This window comes from Barbus barbus, assembly GCF_936440315.1.
Source record: "Barbus barbus genome assembly, chromosome: 39".
NCBI lineage: Eukaryota > Metazoa > Chordata > Actinopteri > Cypriniformes > Cyprinidae > Barbus > Barbus barbus.
In genome coordinates this window covers 18400543-18414356 of record NC_136717.1, presented here as the reverse complement: position 1 = coordinate 18414356, position 13814 = coordinate 18400543, and the positions used below count along the sequence as shown (strand labels likewise).

At 37.9% G+C, this 13814-nt stretch overlaps 1 protein-coding gene across 1 annotated transcript in view; it reads right to left on the bottom strand.

The window, feature by feature from the left end:
* Nucleotides 1–3326: 3326 nt before the first annotated feature.
* Nucleotides 3327–13814, bottom strand: part of LOC306858449 (uncharacterized protein) — a 32200-nt gene continuing 21712 nt past the window's right edge. Inside the window, exons 4-5 of the mRNA XM_079399007.1 lie at nt 11695–11727; nt 3327–6366 (exon numbers count right to left, since the gene is read on the bottom strand). Of these exons, the coding sequence (XP_079255133.1) occupies nt 6325–6366; nt 11695–11727 (75 nt within the window). The 3' untranslated portion in view covers nt 3327–6324. The remainder of the gene's footprint in view (nt 6367–11694; nt 11728–13814) is intronic.

Genomic DNA, 13814 nt, shown 5'->3' with positions numbered 1-13814 from the left:
TGTGAGAATTTGTATGTTTTTTAATGAATTGGGAGATCTTTTTGTAGTGTAAGTGAACCAGATTTTTGTCCGAGGCCTTGTCCCTTAACAGCTGGATGTTTGTTAATGAGAGAGCAGGAAAAAGGAGGGAAACGCTCTCACCCTCTCCTCTCTCTCACACAAAGGCAGACACTTTTTACACAGAAAAGAGGAAGAGGTGGCAAGACCACCTCTGAACGTGGTTGTGGTAGCAGTGAACTCCCTCTCCACCCATTCCTCCCTCCCTCTACTCGGGTCAATCTGGCGGAATTACTGAGCAGCTTGACGATGTGAGCTGGCACTAACAACCAAATCCTCAGTACTGTGGTGGATGGGGGCGAATAGCCGAGGTGAGGTGAGGTGGGGGGTTGCAAAAAGGAGGGGAGTGTGGTGGGGGTGAGTGAGGCGCCCTGTCAGAGCTCACAGAACGGCGGAGCTTTGAAGTGGGGGCCGCTGTCCCATTCACAGAGTCTGCTGCGGAGCAGAGGTCAGGGGCTCCAGGGTGGGCTACGTCTCCCCCGTGAGTACACCAAAGAACGGGAGTTAAAGAGATGTTTCAGAATTGGGAAGAGAGGGAGAGTGTATGGAAGAGGAACAGGGGGAAGGAGAGGGAAAAAAAGCAGTCGTCTAAATTCCGTAACATTGTGTACCTAGAAGCTCCATACATGGCCTCTGTATTTCTAAACGTGCAGCCTCACTGTCCTGCCCTGGAATGACCTGTGACACTTCAGTGCTGGCTTGTATACATATACATGTGCGTTAAGAAAGGAATTAGCGCCTCTAATAAATGGGTATACTAAGTAACGTTCTCCAAAGTTTCACTCATAAGGAAATGAATGCCGCTTTGACAAATGTTTCGTTTTGTTTTTTAGAAGAACACCAGAAACAAAGATCAAAAGAAAAACTTAAATTTACTTGTTCGGTTCACACAGAATGCATTTTTGCTTTGAAAAAACACAAGATGCAGGAATGAGGAAAACGCAAGGCCTCGAGATCTGTTTTTTTTAAAAGTTGAAATTATTTTAACTTGAGGACCTTGTCATGTGAGTGATACTGCAGAAGTGCAATGATCAAAAACTTCTGTCTAGCTTGCTTACATAAAAAAACTATAGAAAAAAATAGCGCAGTGGAATGGAAAAACACATTCTGTGTGAGCGGCCCCTTACTGGACCTTTAATAGAAAGATATTAAAAATGATTTTTGACGATAAAGTGAACGGATATCATTCATATTCAAAGAGAGAAAGCATTTTTTACCTTGTAAATCAAAACGAGCAAACAAATTAATAACAGGTTGCCATGATTGACTAAAACGACAGAACAAATGGATGTCATGGGAACAAATTCTTAATTGTATGGCCACGATTTAACTAAAACGAGGGAACAAATTAATAAAATGAAGTAATGAATTCTTAAAAGGATAGTTCACCCAAAAAAGAAAATTGTGTCATCATTTACTCACCCTCAAGTGGTTCCAAACCTGTATGGATGACTTTGTTCTGCTGAACACAAAGGAAGATATTCTGAAGAATGTGGGAAACAGAGCAGTTCTGGGGCACCATTGACTGCCATAGTAGTTTTTTTTTCCTACTATGGAAGTCAATGGTGCCCCAAAACAACCTGGTTACAAACTTTCTTCAAAATATCTTCCTTTGTGTTCAGCAGAACAAAGACATTCATACAGGTTTAGAACCACTTGAGGGTGAGTAAATGATGACAGAATTTTCTTTTTTTGGGTGAACTATCCCTTTAATTTGTGAAAACTAATTCTTAATTTGTGCCCACAATAAATATATTTTTGCCATATGAATCCATGGGAGTTTCACGTCAGGGCAAAAAAAGTTCATGAAAATTTTGTACATGTTCAAAACACGAGAATGAATTGCGTTTTAATCACCATCAATATGAACAGGGCTTTGTGAAATGAAAAATAGGCTACCTTAAATGCAATGTAAGTCACTGTGGATATAAATAAATGTGTAAGTGGCACAAAGGAGAGGAACATTTGTAGATAAAGCATGCAGTAGTAATATTGACTTCATACACAACAGTGGTAACAGGCACCTTTTTTATTGTGCTGAATAAAGAGGTGGATAGTATAAAGAGGACATTTTTTCTAATACCTTTTTTGTCCTTTTTTTTTTAAACAAGCAAGCAATTTTAAGTGAAATCACAAACAGCAATACTAAGTGAAACAGCCATAATTGTTAAACAGCAAGTTATATCAAGTGAAGAAAGCTGAGAGTAACCACCTAGTGATACTTTTCCATCTCCACAGCCGCAGAAACTACAAAACATTGCATAAATGTAAGACAGCGTTTAAAAAACAAGTCAAATTGTCCAGTCTTACCTAACTTGTGACTGAGAGGCAGAGAGGTACAGTCTTATAAAAAATCCCCCCCAAAACACACAAAAATAAACTATGAATATATATTTATTTATATATAAATTTAAAACTTTACGCCGTTCTCTGTGGACTCAGGCACCTGAATTTAAGCAGATAGTAAGTTTGAATAATGAGGTAACAGGAGGCCCTCTCGGAGGTAGAAAAGTGTATTCGATTGTACTAGAACATGTTGTCATGAAAATACAACTTCATCTTCATTAAGACACCCAGAGCTGAAAGCACATGAACAGTGGCTCCTGTGGATACACATTCAAACCAACATAGGAAGTATATGAACACAATGCCAAGTTTCGGGAAGGCTGAAAGCGGTGCGCCTCAGCGGCCATAATGCGCAGATCTCACAAAAAGCGTTAAAACCGCTGAGGTCGAGCCGAGATGCGCCATCCATCCACTTAAGCAAGCAACTGTTTCATCTGTTGAACTCATAGGAGAGTAAAGAAGCAGTCTGATTCGAAAACTGACACTTTTACAAGAACTGTAACCATTTAGGTAGTAGCATTACAGTGTTTGAGCAACGTTCAATGTTGGTTTGTGGCAAAAGCCAAGCTGCCGCATATAAAGACGGTCATTACATGCCATTGTAAGTTCAAGGGGCATGCCAACAGTTCCATTAGCTTCCTCTGAGGCTCTACCTCAGGCCCAGTTGAGATTACCATGCTAACTTTTCTTAAGGTTTTCATGGTGACAGGCTGAAAATGTGTATTCTTTCACTACATAAGCATTACATATACATCTGAAAAAAAGAAAATCACATTTGTGTAAAGCACACAAAAAACGCTAATCAAGTATATCTCAATATCTACTAATTTTCAAAAACATATTCATATATGCAATATACAAAACCCGAACATATTTTTTCAAACCTGAAAGAACGTTTCAAGTTTCTTTTCTTTTTTTTTAATGTGATGTGTATTTGTGTGTTGTTTTCTTAGCCGTCTTCTCCCCCAGCTGAATTAAAATGAAGCAAAATTCTAATTTAAAACTTTGTAAAACAGGATCTTGTGCAGTCCTAAAATCTTTTTCAGTACATTCGTACTGAAAGAAACTAGGCAGAAAAAAATCGTTCCGTTTTCAAGACTGGAGGTAGGTATTTGTCAGCTGATTATTAGTCCATTTTTATCCTTTTTTTTTTTTGAGGTACATATCTGAATAGTACATAGGAACTAAAACTATAAATTCAGAGCAATAGTGGAGGAAAAACAGAGAAGGAAAAGAAAAATCCATTCGCAACAATATCATTTAGTGTCATACAAGCACTTGATCCTTAGAAACCATATTGAGTAATCAGTACAAAATATATATTCAAGTTAAAAATGTAAAACAGACATCCCAGCTGCAGAGACAGAGTGTCTAGTTACAAATGTCAGATATATGCTAATGTGAAAAAAAGAAAATTAACTAGAACAAACACAGTACTTTTTTTTCCCCCTTAGCTGCATGATTAGTTCTATATATGACTACAAACAGACCTCAGAATTCAGTTATTACCTGCCCGACTCTCACAAAAAACATTTTGCAGAGCGTTCGCCTGCTCTTACGACAAGGTTTGTTTTGAACGTTGGCACTCGCTGCCATCCCCTGCTTTGTAGTAAGAACTCTATAGCAGCGCGTGTCTTTTCGAGCTGGTTCGCTGGTTGAAGAAATCAGAGGTAGCTTTGAAATTGTGAGAAGATATTGCATTGATGACAGCGCTGCCGTACATTAGGATTCACCGAATACCATTTGACGCCGTCGATGCGATTCAGGTATTTTTGTGTGGTATAATGAGGTATAGTGTGGTTTTGTTCCTGTGGTTTGGGTGTTTCTTGACGTTTAGGTCTTGACTGAGTTGATAGATTTCCCTTTCACTGAATTTGTCAAAAAATTATGTTCTTAAAGCTATGTCATACAAGAAAATAAAAACAATTATGTACACGTATGTTAATTAAGCTAAGCCGAAGTCGCAAAGATATGTACAGTAGAACCACCATTCTGCAGTAATGCTGAAAACGGTGTCCCAACGAGACATTTAATGTTCACGGTTATCCGTTTGAAAAAAAAAAAAATCACCACCAAGGACACAAGGGACATGGATACAAGAGTAGAGGGATAATTTACCTGAAAATAAACATTCTGTCGTTATTTACATGTTCAGAACTTACTTTCTTCTGTAAAACACAAAAACAGATGTTTTGAAGAATGTTCACATTGCTCTTTTCCATACAATGAAAGTGAATGGTGAACAAGGGCTCCAAAAAGCACTATATTTCAAACCATATGACCGCTTTGGATTGAAATTTAAGATGAAATACTTCCTTAACAACCGTAGTCACCATTTGTGGGCACCAGCTTAAGCCCTATTTGGATGGGACTAGTTTTACAGGGGGTCGTTAAAGAAATTTGTTTCTCACAGATGTACTTCGTGATTTTAATCCGAATCTGCCACGTCTGTGTTATTCTCGCACAACCTTTGTAATAATTCCAGAGCAAATTACCTACTGTTTTTCAGCAAACTCGATCCTCTGAGAAAACTAATCTTGTCCTCTAAACTAATCTTGTCCGAATGCGAATGTCTGTGATTGCTGGCGATATTATTTTCACTAATTAACACATTAACACATTTCCTTGTGTGTTTTGGCCAATGTCTACCATAGACGCTCTTACTACTGCACACATTTTTAATATGTTTGCCTCCCGGCAAAGAAATAAAAAAAAAGAACAATAATAAAATCAAGAGACAGATCACGTAAACTGTTAAGACTGGCTACTGTAATATCAGCGTCGGGTAAGAAAGTTTCTCTCCTTCATTTCTGCACTCAATCAAATAATGTTTTAATTACATATGTAACTTTATGAAAATTAAACATGGTTTTACTTCAAATAAAATTTAAAAAAATTGTTAACCACACATTAACCATGCTTTTGCTATACTAGCCATATAGCTTCACCATGGTATTTGTAGTAAAACTTTGGTTATACTATCAATCCGAATGAGTATACGCAATTCACGCATGAGTGTGTGATCTTTGCAACGCCCAGAAGAACAAAACAGACACTCCCACCTCTGTAATAAACATGGAGATGTTAGTCCCATCCAAATTGATACATGAAAATCGCAGAAGTCAGGTGATAAGATTCGAAACTCAAACATAGTTTAGAAAAATAGTCGCATCCGAATAGGGCTTTAGACATTCTTTGAAATGTCGTCTTTTGTGTTCTACAGAAGAAAAAGTCAAAGGGGTTTTGGCTGGGTAAATAATGACAGAGTATACATTTTTAGGTATCCACTTGCAAAATTTTCAATTATAGTAACTACTAGTCTCTATTTGCAGTTTTAAGGCAAATACTTTTAAAGCTCACTGTCATTTTGGTCAAAACATCAAAATGAAGTGGACAGAGAAATGAAAATGGTCTTTGGTGGTTTGGTACTGTAGGGGGGTGGGGGGGTTCTTGTGTGAATGGGTGTGTCCATTTAAAGCTCCACCCAGATGTAAGAAGCACCACATGCTGAATGACTAAACCATTCAGTTTCACCTTCTTCTTTACCAATGTAGCCTGGAAAATCAGTCAACAAGAGTGTGTGTGGCGCAAAGAACCACTGCAGCACATATTGCATGCTTAACCCCTGCACCTTTGTGCTTACAGCAGTTTTTTGGGAAATGGAAACAGCAAGGCGGCTCCAATTGTCATCTGCAAGATGTTTGTTTGCATTTGCATCTTTTTTCGGGTTAAGCTCTGAGGTGTTGTGTGTGTTGATCACAAAACGAAACCAAACCCAAATAAACCAATGAGAAAAAATGAAAATAAACAAACGAAAATGATCAAATGAAAGTGGGAAGTCAATAATAAGTGGTCAAGGCAGTCTTTTCCCTTGGAGAGAGCTGACAGCTGGATGAGGTAGAGGTAAAATCCCGTGGTTGCTTAGTCCTCTTCTTGCTCCGCCTCCTCCTCTTCTTCTTCTTCCTACAAAACACAACAGTGGTCGCCCATCAGTCACCACAAAAAGATGGCTGCAAAGCAAAACACGGCTGTGCGTAAAAACATTAGACTGAAAGCAGTAAGACGGACTGAAATAGCGCAGTTATTAGCATTTATATTTTCATTTTTTTGTTATTGTTTTGGTTAAAAATGCTCTTTTTCATAAGCTCAGACAGCGAATGTCCCACAGCTGCTGCCGAGATGACCACCATTGAAACGGGAGGAAGGCGATGAATGGGGGTTGGGAGACGCTTGGCTTTGGGCACTCTTCAGAATGAAATGGGTTTCATTTTCCACATGGCTTCATTTTATTTGAGGAGGTTAACTGACACAATTTATAACCCTCTTCCTTTCCCAAGCCGCTGTGTTGCTCCCATTCAGGGGAAAGGCCGTGGCAAAAGCCTGTCTGCATTATATGAGCCAAACTCCATTCATTAGTGCGGCAGACACTTCAGCTGTGAAGGACCAGCTAAGCGCTACCATGTGTGACATGGGCGAGTGAAAGAATGGAGATGGGGGAGGGGGGAAGAAAAAAACTCTTTAATCATATTCGGACACCCTGCCCACCAATCGTGCTTCCAACTGAGGTGCCACACAGACCAGAAAATACCAGCTTAGTGACGTGCTCAAATGGAATATCAGATTTCTTTTGGCAGTTTGTTTTATTTCAGAACTGCAACTGTGATACATTTTGCAAAATTCTCAATTTCTTTGCATAGGTTTGTTCTAAACATTCAATTTTTTTTTTTTTTGGAATCGAAATGGCATTGTCACGCATCATCGCTCGCTCTTTCATTCTGAGAGTAATTTAAAGGCATAGTTACAGCACTCAAAAAAACACAAACACTTCAATGGAATTCTGTTCATGGAAAAAACTAAATGAAATCAGTGGCCAAGATTACCATGCGCTTGGTTTAACCGTCCCCAACGAAGAAAGAAGATGGTTTAAAGATAATAATTGAAAGTCCCTGTTGTGGGTTTATGATGGATCTTTTGTTCCCTTTGAAGCTGAGGGAAATTGGCATCGAAACTAGAAGAAACAAACTAATTATAAAAAGAAAAGAAATTTTAAGAAAAAACTAAATCGAACACTACTACTATTACCATATTAACAAAAACTACTGTAAGTGTAAAAATAAAAAAAACTGTAAAAATAGGGCACAATATAATGTATTAATATGAAGGAATTGTTTTCTACTGGTGTTTTACCTGTATTTAGAGTTTTGCACTTCATTACGTTGTATTTCCAGGTTAATAGAAATGTCTGCAAAATTACTGGATGAAGTGCATTACTGGAATCCTGACAGATTGTTTTGTTTTTTACAGTAAAAAAGTTTGCCAAACTAACATGGATTAGTTAGTAGGTTGCCTGAACAATTGGGTAATTAATCAGTATTAACTCTATGAAGCCTACTGTTCTAGTGCTAGGGCTACATGATAAATCGCATGCGATTGTCATGCGCATCTCGTCAGTAAAGCCGGTTCTGTGATTAGAAGTAAATCTCCATCATGTGATTTACATGGAGATTTACTACTAATCACAGAACCGGCTTTACTGACAAGATGCGCATAACAATCGCATGCGATTTTTCGTGCAGCCCTATAATATGCACATTTCTAAGTCCTTTTAAATATCAACATGTGCACAGCTTTGCTGAAAAACCTGATGTACACAATCTTCTACATGGCTTCTGTCATCTGATTGATAGTTTATACTTTTTTAGCAAGTAAATGGCCTTTTAGTAAAATTCCTACACCATCCATTTTCAGGTTAATATTTACTGGACTAAACCAATTTAGGTTTAAGTTGTCATACATATATGTAATCATGCATATAATAATATGTACACTCTAAAAAATGCTGGGTTAAATTTGGACAAACCCAGCGATTGAGTTGTTTTCAACCAACAGTTGGGTTAAATGTTTAACCCAAACTTCTGGGCAGTAACCCAACCGCTGGGTCAAAAACAACCCAATCACTGGGTTTGTCCATATTTTACCCAGTGCTGGATTGTATTTAACCCAGCCTTTTTTAGAGTGTATGATTATCCATACATATTATTTTAGGAAATCATGTATCAAATATGATACATCAGACTTTTGAGGAATGTTTTTTGTTCATCTCTCAATCATCATTGTATTGCATTGCATTATATGTTTTGCCCCCCATAATTAAAACTACAGTTCGCAATACTGCTATAAAATCTCTTTGAGATCTCTCATTTACAGTGCATTTATTTATCAGAATTTCATCTTACTTGTTGGCCATATAAGTATCAGCAAGTTTGGTGCAGAATTTTTTTTTCCCTCAAGTATGAGCTCCATATTCTCCTATATCATGCTATATAAGCTATGAAAGATTGACATATCAAATATGAAACTGAACAAAAATCACATATGCAAGCTTTCGTCTTTCGATTTTTTTTAAGGCTAGTGTAAGGTTCACATGATCCCCATCAGATGCATGTCTTAGGGGGCTTTTAGAAAAGATTAGTTGAAAATAGCTAGATGGAACACAGCGCACTTCAGACACATTTTGAAAAATAACTAAAAGTTTAAACTTATATTGATGCCTTAAAAACTCAGTGACGCAATGGTTAAAAACATTTGTCCTCCAAGAGAATTTCACTGAATATAATTAATCAAGATGGTGAGAGAATTTCATTGCATATAATTAATCAAGACGGTCCTGGTAGCTCTGCCTTCCAGTTCAGAGATAGCATCTCAGACTAGGTATAGATACCTGTGTGTGTATGTGCTAGGCCTACCAGTGCGGGCAAAGCCATCAGGGTCTGTGCGTTCCCACATAGCAACAAATCAGGCCTCAGTTATGCATTCACACCGTAAACTGGTCCGCACCAGCGAACAAGAGGAGGTGAGCAGATTCCTAGTAAATGTGTGGAAGATTGTGTGGGAGAGGAATTATATCTCAAGCCATTGTGTTTTTCTTATTAGGGTCTTTTCCCTCTATCGAAACAACATACAACAAACATCACCATTAAAGGGACAATTCTGTCATCATTTACTCACCCTCAAGTTGTTCCAAACCTGTATGAGCGTCTTTTTCTTTCGCCTAAATATTTTGAAGAATGTTGGTAACCCAACAGTTGACGGTAGCCATTGACTTCCATAGTATTTTTTCCATACTATGGAAGTCAATGGCTGCTGTTAAACATTTAGTTACTAACATTCTTCAAAATACCTTCGTGTTCAGCAGCTGAAAGGAACTCATACAGGTTTGAAACAACTTGAGGGTGAGTAAATGATGACAATTTTCATTTTGGGGTGAATTGCATTTATGGCATTTTCAGTCCAAGTTTGAAAATGTTAAAAATCATTTGTTAATAGTGAATAGTTCTGATGACAACAATTGTATCTATGAATTGGCTATGTTATATAGTCAGTATTGTATGTTTGTTTTATTTTCATTTATTTTTAATGTATTTTCATCATTTTCGTCATATTCAGCCAGCATATAGGTTTGCAGGCTGCTGTCTTTCTTCATGAGCACATTAAAGGGGACCTATTATGCAAAAATCACTTTTATAAGGTGTTTGAACACAGTTGTGTGGCCGCAGTGTGTGAAAACAACCAGCCTATAATGTTAAAAATCCACCAACTCATTTTTTATTAAAACCAATAAATCATAAACGGTCTCTCAAAACGAGCTGTTTCAGATTCTCCCTCTGTGCACGTCACAGAGGGGAAAAAGTCCCACCCATTTGTGACGCTCTCTGCCCCATTAGCATAAACACAGCCCTGAGTGAGAAGCTGCGGTCCGCCATTACTGGAGGTATATACAATGTCAGCGCCAAAGAGGCTTTACAAGTGTTGTGTTTTGGGATGCACTAATAAACATAGGAGTCGTATCCCATAATCTCCCCTCATCTGAGATGAGGACACTGTGATTAAATTTCATTTTCAAAGGAAATATCCCGTAAAAAATCGGTAACGTCCCCTAAATGTTTATGAATCAATACCAACGCTTTGTGCACGAACGTCAGCTCCAGACAAAGCAAGTATCATGCGTTTGTTTCCCAAATTGCCTTTCTGAAAGAGCTTCTTGGCACTCTGTAAGGCTTATTGCTGAAGCTATCATTGTCTCTGTGTGTTTGCACTGATGCTGCCTTCAAGTGCTGCCAGAATGATCATGAATAGGAATGTGGTAGTTAAAAGTTGCATATAAGAGCAATGTGAGTCGATCGCTTGAAGTTGTCGAGCTCATAATCAGAAGTGGGACTTATAAAGTTTGTGATAGCATGAGACCAGCCATGTTGTTATTTTTATCCCACCGTGCTCCCCGTCTGTATAATTCATAAACGTGAATTTATTATGCACAGTATAATCAGATGACTGACTTTGAAACAGAGTAGTTTTCTGTAAAGATAACAGGCTTGTATTAATAGTTGAACGTTTATTTGCAAAGGCTAGCGCTGCTAATGCCAGAGCTTGAGCTTTTGAGGCTCCGTCCTCTTCTCTGGGAGCAACAGCTCACTCACATTTAAAGCAACACACTCAAATCAGCACGTTTTGGCTCACACCCTAAAATTGGCAATTTTAACACGCTGTAAAAATTTATCTGAGGGGTATATTGAGCTAAAACTTCACATATACACTCTGGGGACATCAGAAATTTATTTATTTTACATCTTGTAAAAAGGGGTATAATAGGTCCCCTTTAAAGTAGCACTGTGCTGAGACTATAGAGCCGACTCCATTGTTAATACGCTGAAGGAATTTTGAGTTGAGAGGAAAAAGGGGCAACTCTTCAAAACTAATCCTGTCTGCCAGATTGCATATCCATCTGTGAAGGGATGAAACCAAAGAAGACTGGGATTCCATGCATAACACTATAGGATTTACATTAGCCTTCAAACCAGAATTATGCCCCCTTCCACTCACTTTTGGTTTTTGAGGACTTTGTTTACCCAAACAGCAAATCCTCTTCCTCACACAATCATCCTCAATCTGCTTCTGCAAGCTGCCAACCCCTTGTAGCCAATTGGGCCTTCAGTATCATTCATATATATATATATATACACATACACACACACACACATATATATACACATATACATACATACATACACATACACATACATTATATATATATATATATATATATATATATATATATATATATATATATATATATATATATATATATATATATAATGTATGTGTATGTGTATGTATGTTGGCACTCTGTAAGGCTTATTGCTGAAGCTATATATATATATATATATATATATATATATGCACATGTCCACCTGCTATATTAATTATGTGGTGCGAAGATTTCATTTGACATACCTGAGCGGGCTTTTCCTGGACCACTTGCTGTGGCTGAAAGACAAAAAGAGAAACAATTATTACCTGAATGCAATAAATAATCTAATCTATATAATGATCAATCAATAAATATACATATATAAACATTTAAAAAATTAAATTGTATGTATTTTTACATTCAACTGTATTTTTAAATCTAATTTCAATTAAGACAATCAGATCCAGGCGAAATCCCTAAAAAACATTAAGAATAGGAGGACGTGTGCTCATACAGGGCTGTATGCAGCAGTGCCTCCATAGTGGCAATAGCGTGGTATACAATGCCCAGATTGTGCCCTACTCGCATTACATCATAAACCCCAAGCACTGCCACCCCGCAGGAAGTGCTTCTAAGACCGGAGCTTGACAGCTGAGGAGTCCTCCGCTGCTCTGAGAGCCAGGCAAAAATAAAACCCTGAGAGTGTCCAGTGTTTGGAACCAAAGCCAGCCACTGCCGATAGAGTACACGCACTCACACCATTTGGGATTGTTGGGAGCAGCTGGTGTGTTTTGTGCCAGCTCTCCCTGGAATGCTATCAGGCTGTAACACAGTAAATGTCAACACCGGATGGAAGCAGGAGAAGAATGCAGCTGGCGATAAAGGGAAATTGGGAAAATGATGCACACATTCCGAATAGGATGGACGGAGCACAAATATACTTTTAGACATGAGGAGGAGGAGAATTCTAACACCTTCCTGATTGCACCTATTTACAAACACATGAAATACAAGATGCCACGTGCACTTTACAGATGTCACTGTATGTTACATCACTAATGATACTGTACATGCACAAAAGTAGCAAAAACACAAGAGCCCCATAGAAAGAACCCCTTTTCTTGTCAGCACTGAACTTGTCACCCTGCACATCAGAAACCCAGACCCCTCTTGCCCTTCTGCCCCTTAGAACAAAAAGAGAAACCACAGCCTTGTCTTTCATAAAACCATGCTCGCTCTTTGAAGTCATTAGTAGCTGACACGCCAAATCACTTCTGCAACCTGAATGACTCCCGGGCTCCTGTGACCTCCTTGTGCTGTGCATGGCATGCACTAAAAGAGCAAGATGCACTGTATGTGCCTAAAAAGACAAGGTGAAGCTGAAGACCAAGAGGAAACCCAACATGGATTTCACCCATCTTCAGAAAGCTCTCCACAGATCTTCTTTTCCACTACAAATCAATACAAACAATTAGTGTCAGCAATACTGCTCTCCATAAGAAAAAAATTAATAATTCTAATCTGTGTTTCCTGTACTGCTATTCTGAAAACATATGTATACTTGTATTACGTTGGATTTAATGTGGTAACATAAAAGGAAAGTACCACAAAATAAATTTAAAATAATTATTTTTATATACTGTATGCAGTAAGGACCAAATAAGGGGAGGGTATGACTCTATCGGATATAGACTATCAAATGACATGGAAAAAGCTCTCAGACACTATTTGTGTCCCACTGGTACATTTGGGGTACTCATTTGGAGATACATTTAGCCATCAGGTCCCGGATATCCAAATGGCTTAATTATAGATAACTTGTGGTCAACTGAAATAAACAGAAAATGAGAGGAATGAAAGAGGCAATGAAGTAATTGCAAAAGCTCTCATGAATCGACCAAGTTCATCACTCTTCATGCATAAGGTGACACATTTCTCTTCGATCTCATAGCTCTGTAAACTTCGTTGTTAATGAGATCTGGTTTTAATGTAGGAAGTCATGCTCCGTGACCAAAGGGAAACTAACTGGTGTGAGAAGCTAATTATCCTGTAAGAACATTGTCTTTTGTTGTGTATTGAGTTAAATGTTGTGAAACGTGATGTGACAATGTAATTAGTGACCACTGGACCTTCTTTAAAACATTAATTGCTTAGTGGGCTCAAGGTTAAAGTGGGCTAAACAATATACATTTTATATATTATTATATATCATATATTTATACATTTTGTATCATCTAGCCAAAATCCTACATTATTTTATTCATAGTTAAGAGCCATCCATTTAATTTTAGAAGACTTAGTCATATTTGTAAATTATAAAAATGTAAAATGCCTTGTCTGTTAATTCACACCAATAACTTCAATTAACCACACGTACATATAT